General features: G+C 39.2%; 1 protein-coding gene across 1 annotated transcript in view; it reads right to left on the bottom strand.

The window, feature by feature from the left end:
* The window catches only part of LOC113932774 (ATP-binding cassette sub-family A member 3-like), a 145,493-nt gene that overhangs the window by 18,039 nt on the left and 112,530 nt on the right, over window positions 1–14,924 (bottom strand). Inside the window, 2 exon segments of the mRNA XM_035722218.1 lie at window positions 2,509–2,703; window positions 2,930–3,048. Of these exon segments, the coding sequence (XP_035578111.1) occupies window positions 2,509–2,703; window positions 2,930–3,048 (314 nt within the window).

The raw sequence follows: 14,924 nt of genomic DNA, 5'->3' as shown, positions 1-14,924 counted from the left end.
TTCATTCATATCTTTCAATAGTTAACTCTCAGCGTGAACAGGCTGAATGCTCCCATCAAATGGCAGAGGGTTTCAGATTGGATAAAAAAGCAGAATCCATCCATATGCTGTCTACAAGAGACTCATTTTGAACCTAAAGTCACCTCCAGACTGAAAGTGAGGGGATGGAGAATGATTTATCATGCCAATGGACCTCAAAAGAAAGCTGGGGTAGCAATTCTCATATCAGACAAATTAGATTTTAAACCAAAGACTGTAGTAAAGATGTAGAGGGACACTATATCATACTTAAAAGGTCTATCCAACAAGAAAATCTAACAATTGTAAATATCTCTGCCCCCAACATGGGAGCACCCAACTATTAACCAAAATAAAGAATCATATTGATAATAATACATTAATAGTAGACTTCAGCAATAGACAGATCATCTAAGCAGAATATCAACAAAGAAACAAGAGCTTTGAAGGACACATTGGACCAGATGGACTTTGTAGATACATACAGAACACTCCATCCTAAAACAACAGAATACTCATTCTTCTTGGGTGCACATGGAACTTGCTCCTGAATAGACTACATACTGGGTCACAAATCAGGTCTCAACCAATACCAAAAGACTGAGATTTTCCCTGCATATATTCAGACTACAGTGCATTGAAACTGGAACTCAACCACAGGGAAAAATTTCGAAGGAACGCAACCCTTGGAGGTTAAAAAGCATCCTGCTAAAGGATGAATGGGTCAACCAGGAAATTAAAGAGGAACTTGAACAGTTCATGCAAACCAAAGAATATGAAAACACATTGGTTCAGAACCTATGGGATACTGCAAAGGTGGTCCTTACAAGGAAATATATAGCCATCCAAGCCTCTCTCAAAAAATTAGAAAAATCCCAAATGACAAGCCACCCTTACATCTAAAGGATCTGGAGAAAGAGCAGCAAATAAAGCCTTAACCCAGCAGGAGAAGAGATATAATAAGCAGAAATCAATGAAATAGAAACTAGAACAGTAGAACAGATAAATGAAACTAGGATCTGGTTCTTTGAAAGAACTAATAAGATTGGTAAACCTCTGGCCAGACTTATCCAAAAGAAAAGAGAAAGGATCCAAATTCATAAAATCATTTGTTTTTTAGATTCCACATATAAGTAAAGTCACATGGTATTTGTCTTTCTCTGTCTGACTTATTTCACTTAGCATAATACCATCTAGATCTATCCATGTTGTTGCAAATGGCAAGGTATCATTCTTTATTATGGCTAAGTGATATTCCATTGTATATACCACATCTTCTTTATCCCTTCACCTATCAATGGACACTTAGGTTGCTTCCATATCTTGGCTACTGTAAATAATTCTGCAATGAACATTGGGGTGCATATATCTTTTTGAATTAGTGTTTTTGTTTTCTTTGGGTAAATATGCAGTAGTGAAATTTCCAGATCGTATGATATTTCTATTTTTAAATTTTTTGAGGAACCTCCACAGTGCCTGCTGGGAATTTTGGAATCTCTGACTCCAAGAACCATCTGGAAGAACCCATTCACCTCTTTTCATCATGCAACACTTCTTCCTCTATTTCAATTTTTTCCCTTCTAGTATAAATGTGGTCAAGTTGTTTAATGTATAAAATATCCCCTGTCTCATTCTCACAACTTTGGGTCAATTCTAATGTTCCCCTTTGCTTCAAAGCTAACTTTCTTCAGAGTATAACCCAAATTCTTAGCTTCACCTCCATTACGAGAATACTGTTCATCCTAGAGTATGCAGGCTCCCACAACCCCATCTTCCTGATGTCATAATGACAATGTGCCATGAACTAAAGAGGAAAGAAATGCACCATTTAGGCTCCCATTACTACCACTCAACTAACCACAGTACAATAGTTCTTGCTAACTGCATCAGTGAAGTTTTAGTTGCTAAATCCAATACACTGTATTCAGGCTTTACATTGCCTGAGATTTCCTGGAATCTGACACCACTGACCATTTCTTCTTGAATTTTTGTTCCCACTTAGCTTTCCCCAAGTTAATGCACTCTCCCCCGGATGGAATGTGCACCCAATGGCTGACTGATTCAGGGATATAAAAGACAGCTACCTTGCCTTGATTTGGGACCATTCTGAAAGGCCATGATGTTCTGGAGCTCTAAGGTGTATGAAGACCTCAGTTACAAGCGAACTGCACTTATAAGTGAACTACATCTTCTGCCCAGTCTTTCCTTCCTTACAGTACCTTGTCTTGCATATATGTTAGATGTACTGTTGAGAGAACTTGACTTTTACTCTTGCAGTTTCAAAGAACACAAAAGATAATCCTGTCTTAGATTCTATTCTTGTTGTCTCTCTCTACTCAAAAATTTCTTTCTCCAGAATCTACTGAGTCGATCAGTAGTATCAATATCAATGTCTACCATGACTGCCGTCTGTTATCTTCAACGCCTGCCTGTTTCCTGTACCCCCAAGACATCAAGCTTCTCATATCTTAGACTGTAATTGTGTCTTACCTTTTGGAGACTTTTAGTGATGCTAAAGTGCTCAATGAACACATCCCCAGAGGTAACAGTTTCTTCTCCAGTCAAAATTTTGAAGGTAGTAGTTTTTCCAGCTCCATTGAATCCAAGCAATCCAAAGCACTCCCCCCTTTGGATTGTAACAGATATATTTTTCACAGCTAGAATGACTGGATACTTAAAATATATCTGAAAAAAATCCAGAAAACACTACTTAGTAAAGAGTATTTGAAGACCAAATAAATAAATACCTCAGACCCTATGGACCACAACTTCAGACAGTTTCACAAGAACTCTCCTATTACACTGGAAAAATACACATAGATTCTGAAGAACCACAGTGTGCTCTGGACACCAGTGACATGCTCTTGGGGATAATTGAAGCCGGTGTATATTGGCCAGTGAATGATGTTACCTTTGTGAGTTCCTTAATAAGCACTGTGGAATCCAGCAACCCCTGAGGCTGCCCCAGGATTCTCTGTCTTTCATTTTGTACATCTTCATCATCAGATTCTCCAGATAGTTCTTTTGACACTTTTCCATATATTTTCAAAACAAGAACCATAAAAGTGAACGCTGTTTAGGTGTCTGGTCTAGAGTGGGTGGTTTCATGAAAGCTAAACTGGGGGATAATCTCAAAGACATTAAAAAAGAAGATTTTAGTCATTCCATGAAGTATCTGAATATCACCTCAGCATCATGTACAACTTGACTAAGTTTTGACTAATAAATGGTTCATCTGAAGAATGATTGTGGAGTCAAGAGGAGAAGAAAAAGTCATTCAACATAGTAGAAAGAGTGTGAATTAACATGCTACAATGTGTACTTTAAATTTACTTATTTACTTATTTAAGTTTGTATTTAAATTCCTGTTAGTTAACATACAGTGTAATATTAGTTTCAGGTGTACAAGATAGTGATTCAGTACTTCCATTCAACATCTGGTGCTCATCACAAGTGCACTCCTTAATCCCTACCACCTATTTCACCCATCCCCTCACCTACCTCCCCTCTGATAACCATCAGTTTGTTCTCTATAGTTCAGAGTCTGTTTCTTGGTTTGCCTCTTTCTATCTCCCCCGCTCCTCGTTCATTCATGTTATTTTTTAAATTCCACATATGAATGAAATCATGCTATTTGTTTAAAAGACAGAATATAAAGCATTCATAGAAATGGATTTTATCACTTGGATCTTTAAGAAGGAAATCATCCCAGGAGGGTAGGAAAACTCGAAAAAATAGTCATGAATACTTAATAATAACTTTTTTTCCAGGATAAATCAGGAATAGAAGTCAAGAAAATCATCAAGGTTTAACTAGATTTTTCCCAAGAAACTCATTGGCCTATATTTTCAAGATAAATATTACAAGATAATAATGCTTTTTATTACTCTTGACTAGACCAAGTAGCTTCAGGAAACTGATCTCTAGATGGTAGAACAGAAATTTGGCATAATTTTGAAGACTGTTCTGTCCAATCAGTTCAGAACAGATTGATTTTTATTTCCACAAATTAAAAAATTAGGATTACATAATGTGTTGTTTTTCCAGAAATGGACACCTCAGGAAACACTACAGCCACAACTGAGATCAATCAAGTGTGACTTATTACAATTACAGTATGTTAAACACTGAAAGGCCGAAGAATAAACTTTCTTTTATAAAAGAAACTGTCTTTATTTGAAATAGTATAGGGAAATTCAAGCCTAAAGGTCCTCTCAAAACAATGGAAGTTTTTGTGTAAAGCAATTAAGAAATGAATGGTAGCTTCATTAGAAATATAAATTAACCATAGGATAGCTACTTTACTAGAAAGAACCAGGGAAAGAGACAGCTATGAAGAGCCCTCCTGTGATGAAACTAATCTTTAACACTGACCTCAAACTATTTCTGCAGAGAAGTTCAAATTGAATGGTTACCTCAATGGAGCAATTTATGTATTATGGCATTGATGAAAGAAATACAAAAATCAGGGGCGCCTGGGTGGCTCAGTCGGTTATGCATCTGCCTTCGGCTCAGGTCATGATCCCAGGGTTCTGGGATCGAGCCCCACATCAGGCTCCCTGCTCAGTGGGAGGCCTGCTTCTCTCTCTCCCACTCCCCCTGCTTGCGTTCCCTCTCTCGCTGTGTCTCTCTCTGTTAAATAAATAAATAAAATCTTAAAAAAAAAGAAATACAAAAATCAGCCAGCAGTTAGTGGAGCTTAACAGTTGGGTGTGGACATGGAAAGAGACAAAGAGAGACCTTCAAACCACTGTCATTCCAGGGTTACTGCACCCATGCCCAGGTCTGCATCCTCTGAAGAACAATACCAGAGGCTTTACACCACAAGGAAAATAGACTTCACAGAAACATCCCAGCCAGTTACTTAAACAAACTAGCAAACAACAAAACTTCCTTGGGAAAGGGCAATACCCACAGAACCAATACATATTTTAAATATCCAGAGTTCAGGAAAAAAATGATATAAAAGAAACAGGAAACTGTGTCCCATACACAGGAAAAAAAAGCAAGCAACAGTAACTGCCTGTGATTAAATGACCAGATGTCAGATTTAATAGACAAAGACTTCAAAGTAGTCATTATAACTATTTTCAAAATAAAAGAAACCATGCCTGAAGGAATAAAGGGAGGTATGATGACAATGTTTTATCAAATAAAGATTACTAATAACAAGATAGAAATTATAAAAGAAAGAATCCAATGGAAGTTCTGGAGTTGAAAAGTATAATAACTAAAATGAAAAACTCACTAGAAGCGTTCAATAACAAACTTGAACTGGCAGAAAAAAAGAATCAGAAAACTTAAATAGATACAAAGGGAGTGTGAAACCCGAAGAATGGAGAGAAAATCAAGAAAAATGAACAAATCTTCAGAGAAATGTGGGATACCATTTAGTGCATCAATATATGCATAATGGGAAAGTCAAATGGAAAAGAGAGAAGTATGCAGAAAAATATCTAAAGAAATAGCTGGAACTTCCCAAATTTCATGAAAAACATTAATCTGCATCTCCATAGCTTAGTGAATATCAAGTATGATAAATACAAATAGATCTGTACAGACAGAAAAAAAGCTGAATGCCAAAGGCAAGGATAAAATCTTGCAATAGGGAGAGATAAATACTTATCGCTTATAAGAGATTCCCAACAAGAGTAACACCCGACTTTTTTTTTTACATCATTAGTTTTTAATATAGTGTTCCATGGTTCATTGTTTGTGCATAATACCCAGTGCTCCACGCAGAACGTGCCCTCTTTAATACCCATCACCAGGCTAACCCATCCCCACACCCCCCTCCCCTCTAGAACCCTCAGTTTGTTTTTCAGAGTCCATCTTCTCTCATGGTTCGTCTCCCCCTCCGATTCCCCCCTCCTTCTTCCACTCCTGCTATCTTCTTCTTTTTTTTTTCTTAACATACATTGCATTATTTGTTTCAGAGATATAGATCTGTGATTCAACAGTCCTGCACAATTCACAACGCTCACCATAGCACATACCCTCTCCAATGTCTATCACCCAGCCACCCCCTCCATCCCACCCCCACCACTCCAGCAACCCTCAGTTTGTTTCCTGAGATTAAGAATTCCTCATATCAGTGAGGTCGTATGATACATGTCTTTCTCTGATTGACTTATTTCACTCAGCATAACACCCTCCAGTTCCATCCACGTTGCTGCAAATGGCAAGATCTCGTTCCTTTTGATGGCTGCATAATATTCCATTCTGTATATATACCACCTCTTCTTTTTTTTTAATTTTTTATTGTTATGTTAATCACCATATATTACATAATTTGTTTTGGTGTACTGTTCCATGATTCATTGTTTGTTCATAACACCCAGTGCTCCATGCAGAATGTGCCCTCCTCAATACCCATCACCAGGCTAACCCATCCCCCCACCCTCCTCCCCTTCAGAAACCTCAGTTTGTTTTTCAGGGTCCATCATCTCTCCTGGTTCGTCTCCCCCTCTGACTTACTCCCCTTCATTCTTCCTCTCCTGCTATCTTCTTCTTTTTCTTTTTTCTTAAAATATGTTGCGTTATTTGTTTCAGAAGTACAGATCTGTGATTCAACAGTCTTACACAACTCACAGCGCTCACCGTAGCACATATCTTCCCCAATGTCCATCACCCAGCCACCCCATCCCTCCCACCCCAACCACTCCAGCAACCCTCAGTTTGTTCCTGAGATTAGGAATTCCTCATATCAGTGAGGTCATATGATACATGTCTTTCTCTGATTGACTTATTTCACTCAGCATAACATATATACCACCTCTTCTTGATCCATTCATCTGTTGATGGACATCTTGGCTCTTTCCACAGTTTGACTATTGTGGACATTGCTGCTATAAACATTGGGGTGCACGTACCCCTTCGGATCCCTACATTTGTATCTTTGGGGTAAATACCCAGTAGTGCAATGGCTGGATTGTATGGTAGCTCTATTTTCAACTTTTTGAGGAACCTGCATACTGTTTTCCAGAGAGGTTGCACCAGCTTGCATTCCCACCAACAGTGGAGGAGGGTTCCCCTTTCTCTGCATCCCCGCCAACATCTGTCATTTCCTGACTTGTTAATTTTAGCCATTCTGACTGGTGTGAGGTGGTATCTCATTGAGGTTTTGATTTGGATTTCCCTGAAGCCGAGCGATGTTGAGCACTTTTTCATGTGTCTGTTGACCATTTGGATGTCTTCTTTGGAAAAATGTCTGCTCATGTCTTCTGCCCATTTCTTTTTTTTAAATTTTTTATTGTTATGTTAATCACCATACATTACATCATTAGTTTTTGAACTGCCCATTTCTTGATTGGACTATTTGTTCTTTGGGTGTTGAGTTTGATAAGTTCTTTATAAATTTTGGATACTAGCCTTTTATCTGATATGTCATTTGCAAATATTTTCTCCCATTCTGTCGGTTGTCTTTTGGTTTTGTGGACTGTTTCTTTTGCTGTGCAAAAGCTTTTTATCTTGATGAAATCCCAATAGTTCATTTTTGCCCTTGCTTCCCTTGCTTTTGGCGATGTTTCTAGGAAGAAGTTGCTGCAGCTGAGGTCGAAGAGGTTGCTGCCTGTGTTCTCCTTTAGGATATTGATGGACTCCTGTCTCACATTTAGGTCTTTCAACCATTTGGAGTCTATTTTTGTGTGTGGTGTAAGGAAATGGTCCAGTTTCATTATTCTGCATGTGGCTGTCCAATTTTCCCAACACCATTTGTTGAAGAGACTGTCTTTTTTCCATCGGACATTCTTTCCTGCTTTGTCAAAGATGAGTTGACCACAGAGTTGAGGGTCCATATCTGGGCTCTCTATTCTGTTCCATTGATCTATGTGTCTGTTTTTGTGCCAGTACCATACTGTCTTGATGATAACAGCTTTGTAATAGAGCTGGAAGTCCGGAATTGTGATGCCGCCAGCTTTGCTTTTCTTTGTCAACATTCCTCTGGCTATTCGGGGTCTTTTCTGGTTCCATACAAATTTTAGGATTATTTGTTCCATTTCTTTGAAAAAAGTGGATGGTATTTTGATGGGGATTGCACTGAATGTGTAGCTTGCTCTAGGTAGCTTGGACATCTTCACAATGTTGGTTCTTCCAATCCATGAGCATGGAACGTTTTTCCATTTCTTTGTGTCTTCCTCAATTTCTTTCATGAGTATTTTATAGTTTTCTGAGTACAGATCCTTTGCCTCTATGGTGAGATTTATTCCTAGGTATCTTATGGTTTTGGGTGCAAGTGCAAACGGGATCGACTCCTTAATTTCTCTCTCTTCTGTTTTGTTGTTGGTGTATAGGAATGCCACTGATTTCTGTGCATTGATTTTATATCCTGCCACTTGACCGAATTCCTGTATGAGTTCTAGCAGTTTTGGGGTGGAGTCTTTTGGGTTTTCCACATAAAGTATCATATCATCTGCAAAGCGTGAGAGTTTGACTTCCTCCCTGCCGATTTGGATGTCTTTGCTTTCTTTTTGTTGTCTGATTGCTGCGGCTACAACTTCTAATACTATGTTGAATAGCAGTGGTGATAGTGGACATCCCTGCCACGTTCCTGACCTTAGGGGGAAAGCTCTCAGTTTTTCCCCATTGAGAATGATATTCGCTGTAGGTTTTTCATAGATGGCTTTTATGATATGGAGGTATGTACCCTCTATCCCTATACTTTGAAGAGTTTTGATCAAGAAAGGATGCATTTGGAAGTTTTCCTTCCATTTCTATTTTTTGGAACAGTTTCAGGAGAATAGGTATTAATTCTTCTTTAAATGTCTGATAGAATCCCCCTGGGAAGCCATCTGGCCCTGGGCTTTTGTTTGTTGGGAGATTTTTGATGACTGCTTCAATTTCCTTAGTGGTTATAGGTCTGTTCAGGTTTTCTATTTCTTCCTGGTTCAATTTTGGTAGTTGATACATCTCTAGGAACGCATCCATTTCTTTTATCTAATTTGCTGGCATAGAGTTGCTCATAATATATTCTTATAATTGTTTATATTTCTTTGGTGTTCATTGTGATCTCTCCTCTTTCATTCATGATTTTGTTGATTTGGGCCATTTCTCTTTTCTTTTTGATAAGTCTGGCCAGGGGTTTATCTATCTTGTTAATTCTTTCAAACAACCAGCTCCTAGTTTTGTTGATCTGTTCTACTGTTCTTTTGGTTTCTATTTCATTGATTTCTGCTCTGATTGTTATTATTTCTCTTCTCCTGCTGGGATTAGGCTTTATTTGCTGTTTTTTCTCTATCTCTTTTAGGTGTAGGGTTAGGTTGTGTATGAGACCTTTCTTGTTTCTTGAGAAAGGATTGTATTGCTATATACCTTCCTCTCAGGACTGCCTTTGCTGCATCCCAGAGATTTTGAACAGTTGTGTTTTCATTTTCATCAGTTTCCATGAATTTTTTAATTCTTCTTTAATTTCCTGGTTGACCAATTCATTCTTTAGTAAGATGCTCTTTAGCCTCCATGTATTTGAGTTCTTTCCGACTTTCCTCTTGTGATTGAGTTCTAGTTTCAAAGCACTGTGGCCTGAAAATATGCAGGGAATAATCCCAATCTTTTGGTACCGGTTGAGACCTGATTTGTGACCTAGGACGTGATCTATTGTGGGGAATGTTCCATGGGCACAAGAGAAGAATGTGTATTCTGTTGCTTTGGGATGGAATGTTCTGAATATGTCTGTAAAGTCCATTTGGTCCAGTGTGTCATTTAAAGTCTTTATTTCCTTGTTGATCTGTTGCTTAGATGATCTGTCCACTTCCGTGAGGGGGTGTTAAAGTCGCCACTATTATTGTATTGTTGTCAATGTGTTTCGTTGCTTTTGTTATTAATTGTCTTATATGGGCTGCTCCCATGTTAGGGGCATAGATATTTACAATTGTTAGATCTTCTTGTTGGATAGACCCTTTAAATAGGATATAGTATCCTTCCTCATTTCTTATTACACTCTTCGTTTTAAAATCTAATTTGTCTCGTATAAGGATTGCCACCCCAGCTTTCTTTTGGTGTCCATAGCATGGTAAATGGTTTTCCACCCCTTCACTTTCAATCTGGGGGTGTCTTTGGGTCAAAAATGAGTCTCTTGCAGACAGCATGTTGATGGGTCTTGTTTTTCAATCCAATCTGATAGCCTGTGTCTTTTTATTGGGGCATTTAGCCCATTTACATTCAGGGTAACTATTGAAAGATAGGAATTTAGTGCCATTGTATTGCCTGCAAAGTGACTGTGACTGTATATTGTCTGTATTCCTTTCTGGTCCATGCTGCTTTTAGGCTCTCTCTTTGCTTAGAGGACCCCTTTCAATATTTCTTGTATGGCTGGTTTCGTGTTTGCAAATTTCTTTAGTTTTTGTTTGTCCTGGAAGATTTTTATCTCTCCTTCAATTTTCAATGAGAGCCTAGCTGGATATAGTATTCTTGGCTGCATATTTTTCTTGTTTAGTGCTCTGAATATATCATGCCAGTCCTTTCTGGCCTGCCAGGTCTCTGTGGATAGGTCTGTTGCCAATCTAATGTTTCTACCATTATAGGTTACATATCTCTTCCCCCGACCTGCTTTCAAGATTTTCTCTTTGTCTCTGAGACTCGTAAGTTTTACTATTAGATGTCGGGGTGTTGACCTATTTTTATTCATTTTGAGAGGGGTTCTCTGTGCCTCCTGGATTTTGATACCTGTTTCCTTCCCCACATTAGGGAAGTTCTCTGCTATAATTTGCTCCAATATACCTTCTGCCCCTCTCTCTCTTTCTTTTTCTTCTGGGATTCCAATTATTCTAATGTTGTTTTGTCTTATCATATCGCTTATCTCTCGAATTCCGCCCTCGTGATCCAGTAGTTGTTTATCTCTCTTTTTCTCAGCTTCTTTATTTTCCATCATTTGTTCTTCTATGTCGCTGATTCTCTCTTCTGCCTCATTTATTCTAGCAGTTACTGCCCCCATTTTTGATTCCACCTCATTAACATTCTTTTTGATTTTGACTTGGTTAGATTTTAGTTCTTTTATTTCTCCAGAAAGGGTTTCTCTAATAACTTCCATGGTTTTTTCAAGCCCACCTAGTATCTTTAAAGTCATGATTCTGAACTCTAGGTCTGACATCACACTAATGTCCCTATTGAGTAGGTCCCTGGCAGACAGTTCTACCTCTTGTTCTTTTTGTTGAGGTGATTTTTTTCGTCTTGTCATTTTGTCCAGAGGAGAATAGATGAATGAGAGAACAAAATGCTAACAGGTTAACAACGTCCCCAGAAAATATACTCTAATCAAATCAGAAAAGACCTGAAACCAGGGGAAAAGAAAGGGAAAGAAAGAAAAAAGAAAGAGAGAAGAAAAAAGAAAAAGAAAAAGATAAAAACAAACAAAAACAGTGCAAAACAACAACAAAAAAAAGAGAATATGATCAAATATGATGAGGCTGGTGCATAGATCAGTGCCACACAGTAGATTTTGGGTGTATTTTAGTCTTTTAGAAGAAAGTGCCTCCTAAAATTTTAAAGAAAGAAAGACATATATGTACAAAATAAGGGTTGATACGATGAAGGGATGGAATATGAATGTAAAGATGAAAATTATAAAAAATTTTAAAAAAGGAATTGATAAGAAGATGTTTGAAAAAATAAAGAAGAGGATTAAAAAAAAGGAAAGAAAGAAAGATAAAAAAGGGGGAGAGAATGTGATCAAGCAGGAGACTAGAACAAAGCCATACACTAGAGATTTAGGGTATATTTTGATATGTTAGAAGAAACTGTATCTCAAAATTTTAAAGGGAGAACAACTTATATACATATCTGCCAAAAATAAGGGTAACTACTATGAAGGGATAGAATATGACTCTAAGAATGAAAAATAAAAATGTTTTTTAAAAAAAGGGATTGATAAGATGTTGGTTGAAAAATGGAGAAAGAAAAATTCAAAAGAAAAAAACAGTTAAAAAAATTAACTTTGAAAGACTAATGAATCATGGTAAAAAAGCCATGAATTCTATGTGCAGTGTTCCCCTAGTGCTGGAGTTCTGCCCTTCTCATTGATCAGTAAACTTGGTTTTGGCTGGCTGTTCATGCAGATCTTCTGGGGGAGGGGCCTGTTGCCATGGTTTCCAAATGTCTTTGCCGAGGCGGAATTGCCCTGCTCTTGTCTGTCCGGGCTAAGCAATCTGCTCGGGTTGCTCTCAGGAGCTTGTGTTTCCTGCAAGCTTTCCGTATAGCTTTGGAGGACGACAGTGAAAATGGCAGCCTCCCATTCTCCGCCCCAGAGGAGCCAATAACTCGGGGCCTCGCTCCTTAGTGCGCCCCTAGAGAAAAGCAGTCAGTCACTCCCGTCTCCCCAGTCTCTGGCCACACTCCGTGCTCACCCGGCCTGTGACCGAGCATTTCTATCTCTGGCACCCGACCCCGTGTGGAGTCTCCAAACCCAGCAGATCCCTGCGGTGCACTCCCGTGCCTCTCCTCCCCGGGGAGGAAGGGGAGTCTCCCCGGCTCTGCCGCTTGTTGGGTCCCTGCTGGAGGAGCAGTGGCCCGATTGGGCCACGGATCACAGTTTATGGCCACCCCGAGCTGAGAGCCCACGCCTTGGCTCCCTCTCTGTAGCCGGCTTCCCCGCTCCAATACCTGGGAGCGCACTGCCGCACTCAGGCACCCCCGGTCTTTCTGCGAGCCCGAGGGTCCTGAGACCACACTGTCCCGCGAGGGTTCCACCCCCAGCTTAGCCACTGGAGCGACATCCCTCAGCGGAGCTGAGTTCTAAAAGTTCTGATTTTGTGCTCCGCGGCTCTAGCACTTGCCAGAAGCAGCCAACGGAGGCTCCCTCCCCCGCCGTCTATCCTCCCGAATATCGCCTCGGATTCACTTCTCTGCACATCCTACCTTCCAGAAAGTGGTCGCTTTTCTGTTCAGAGAGTTGTTGCTATTCTTCTCTTTGATCTCCTGTTGAGTTCGTAGGTGTTCAGAATGGTTTGATCCCTATTCAGGTGAATTCCTGAGACCAGATGAAATCCAGGTCTCTTACTTCTCTGCCATCTTGCTCCGCCCCCCCAACACCCGAGTTTTTACAAAAAACAATGGAGAGTGATAGCATGCTGGTGGATTAGGAGAGCCCAGTGCTTGCTGCCCCTCTCCAAATCAATGATTTAACAAATACCAAAGAGAAAATAACCCTGGGAGAGCTCTGAAGAACATCTAAAGAGGCTGCAGCAACCTGGTGGAGGAGAAAATCCAGAGATGGCCAAATAGAAAAGTAGATGATGCATTTTACCCAAATCAACCCATTCCTCAACTTCACACAGCTTGGTACCAAGAAGAATCTCTGTGTTCACAATCTCTCTTCTTGAGAGAAAAGTAGAGCAAGAAGATCCAAGAAGCCATTGTCATTAAGGACACCAGCAGCCCTCACTGCTGCTAGAGACACTAAAGCCTTTACTGCCAAAGACCCTTGCAACCTTCAATAATGCTAAACTCAGCTGATAGAATAGCCCATAGTTTATTCCACTGTTCACCCCAACACCTTGAGCCAGAGAAGCTGCTATACTCCACTGAAACCAGAGCCAGAGGTGACACACTCAACCCTCCTGGTGCCTTCACACCCACATGTAGGTAAAGGTCTTTCCCAACCAAAGCCAGTCTATAAAGTCTGGAAGAGGTGAGTGTTCCTACAAATGCATAGACATATGTAAAGGCTACAAAGAACACACAAAAAAATCAAGAAACAACCAAAAAATTTTTTGAATACAAAACATGATACCACTAAAGAAACACAATGAATTTCATGTAACTTATCCCAAAGAATTGTAGATTTTAAAATTACCTGACAAAATAATTCAAGATAATTATTTTAAGGAAGTTCAGTGAGCTATAAGAGAACACAAATAGACAATTTAATGAAATTAGGAAAACAATATGTGAACCTAAGAGAAATTCAAAAGGTGATAAAATCATAAGAAAGAGAATTAATGAATTTAGTGAAGTTGCAGTTTACAAAATCAATGTACAAAAATCTGTTGCATTTCTGTACACTAATAATGATCTATCAGAAAGAGAAATTAAAAAAATAATCCCATTTACAACTGCATTAGAAAGAATAAAATACCTAGGAATAAATTTAATCATGTAGGTGAAATTCCTGTACATGGAGAACTACAAAACAATGAAAGAAATTTTAAAAGACACAAAGGAAAAGATATTCTGTGCACATGGATTGGAAGAGTTTATATTGTTACAAACAAGAGGCTCAGCTAATCAATTAGTAGTGGAGATGCAAATGAATCATAAAAATACTGCTAATCCAAAAGAAGACACGAAGGGGTGCCTGGGTTGCTCAGTCATTAAGCATTTGCCTTTGGCTCAGGTCATGATCCCAGGGTCCTGGGATCGAGCCCCCCATCGGGCTCCCTGCTCTGCGGGAAGCCTCCTTCTCCCTCTCCCACTACTCCCCACTTGTGTTCCCTCTCTCACTGTGTCTCTCTCTGTCAAATAAATAAATAAAATTAAAAAAAGAAGCTTTTAAAAAAAAGAAGACATGAAAAGAGAAAAATAAAGTATAGATGTGAAAGAAAATAAAAAGCCGATGATAAATTTAAGCCCAACCATATAAACAATCACATTAGGAATAGTCTAAATTCTATTAAAATGTAGAGATTATCAGATTGAATAAAAAGAAAGTAAACTAGGGGTGCCTGGGTGGCTCAGTCATTAAGCATCTGCCTTCAGCTCAGGTCATGATCCCAGGGTCCTGGGATGGGGCCCCACATCGAGCCCCGCATCAGGCTCCCTGCTCAGTGGGAAGTCTGCTTCTCTTTCTCCCACTCCCCCTGCTTGCGTTCCCTTTCTTGTTGTCTCTCTCTCTGTCAAATAAATAAATAATCTTTAAAACAAAGTAAAATATGCTATCTATAAGATAATATACACAGGTTAAAGGTCAAATGATAAAA

This window comes from Zalophus californianus, chromosome 10 (assembly GCF_009762305.2).
Source record: "Zalophus californianus isolate mZalCal1 chromosome 10, mZalCal1.pri.v2, whole genome shotgun sequence".
In the NCBI taxonomy this organism is placed as follows: domain Eukaryota; kingdom Metazoa; phylum Chordata; class Mammalia; order Carnivora; family Otariidae; genus Zalophus; species Zalophus californianus.
Note: the sequence above shows the minus strand (reverse complement) of the source record. Positions and strands in the feature narration are given on the sequence as shown.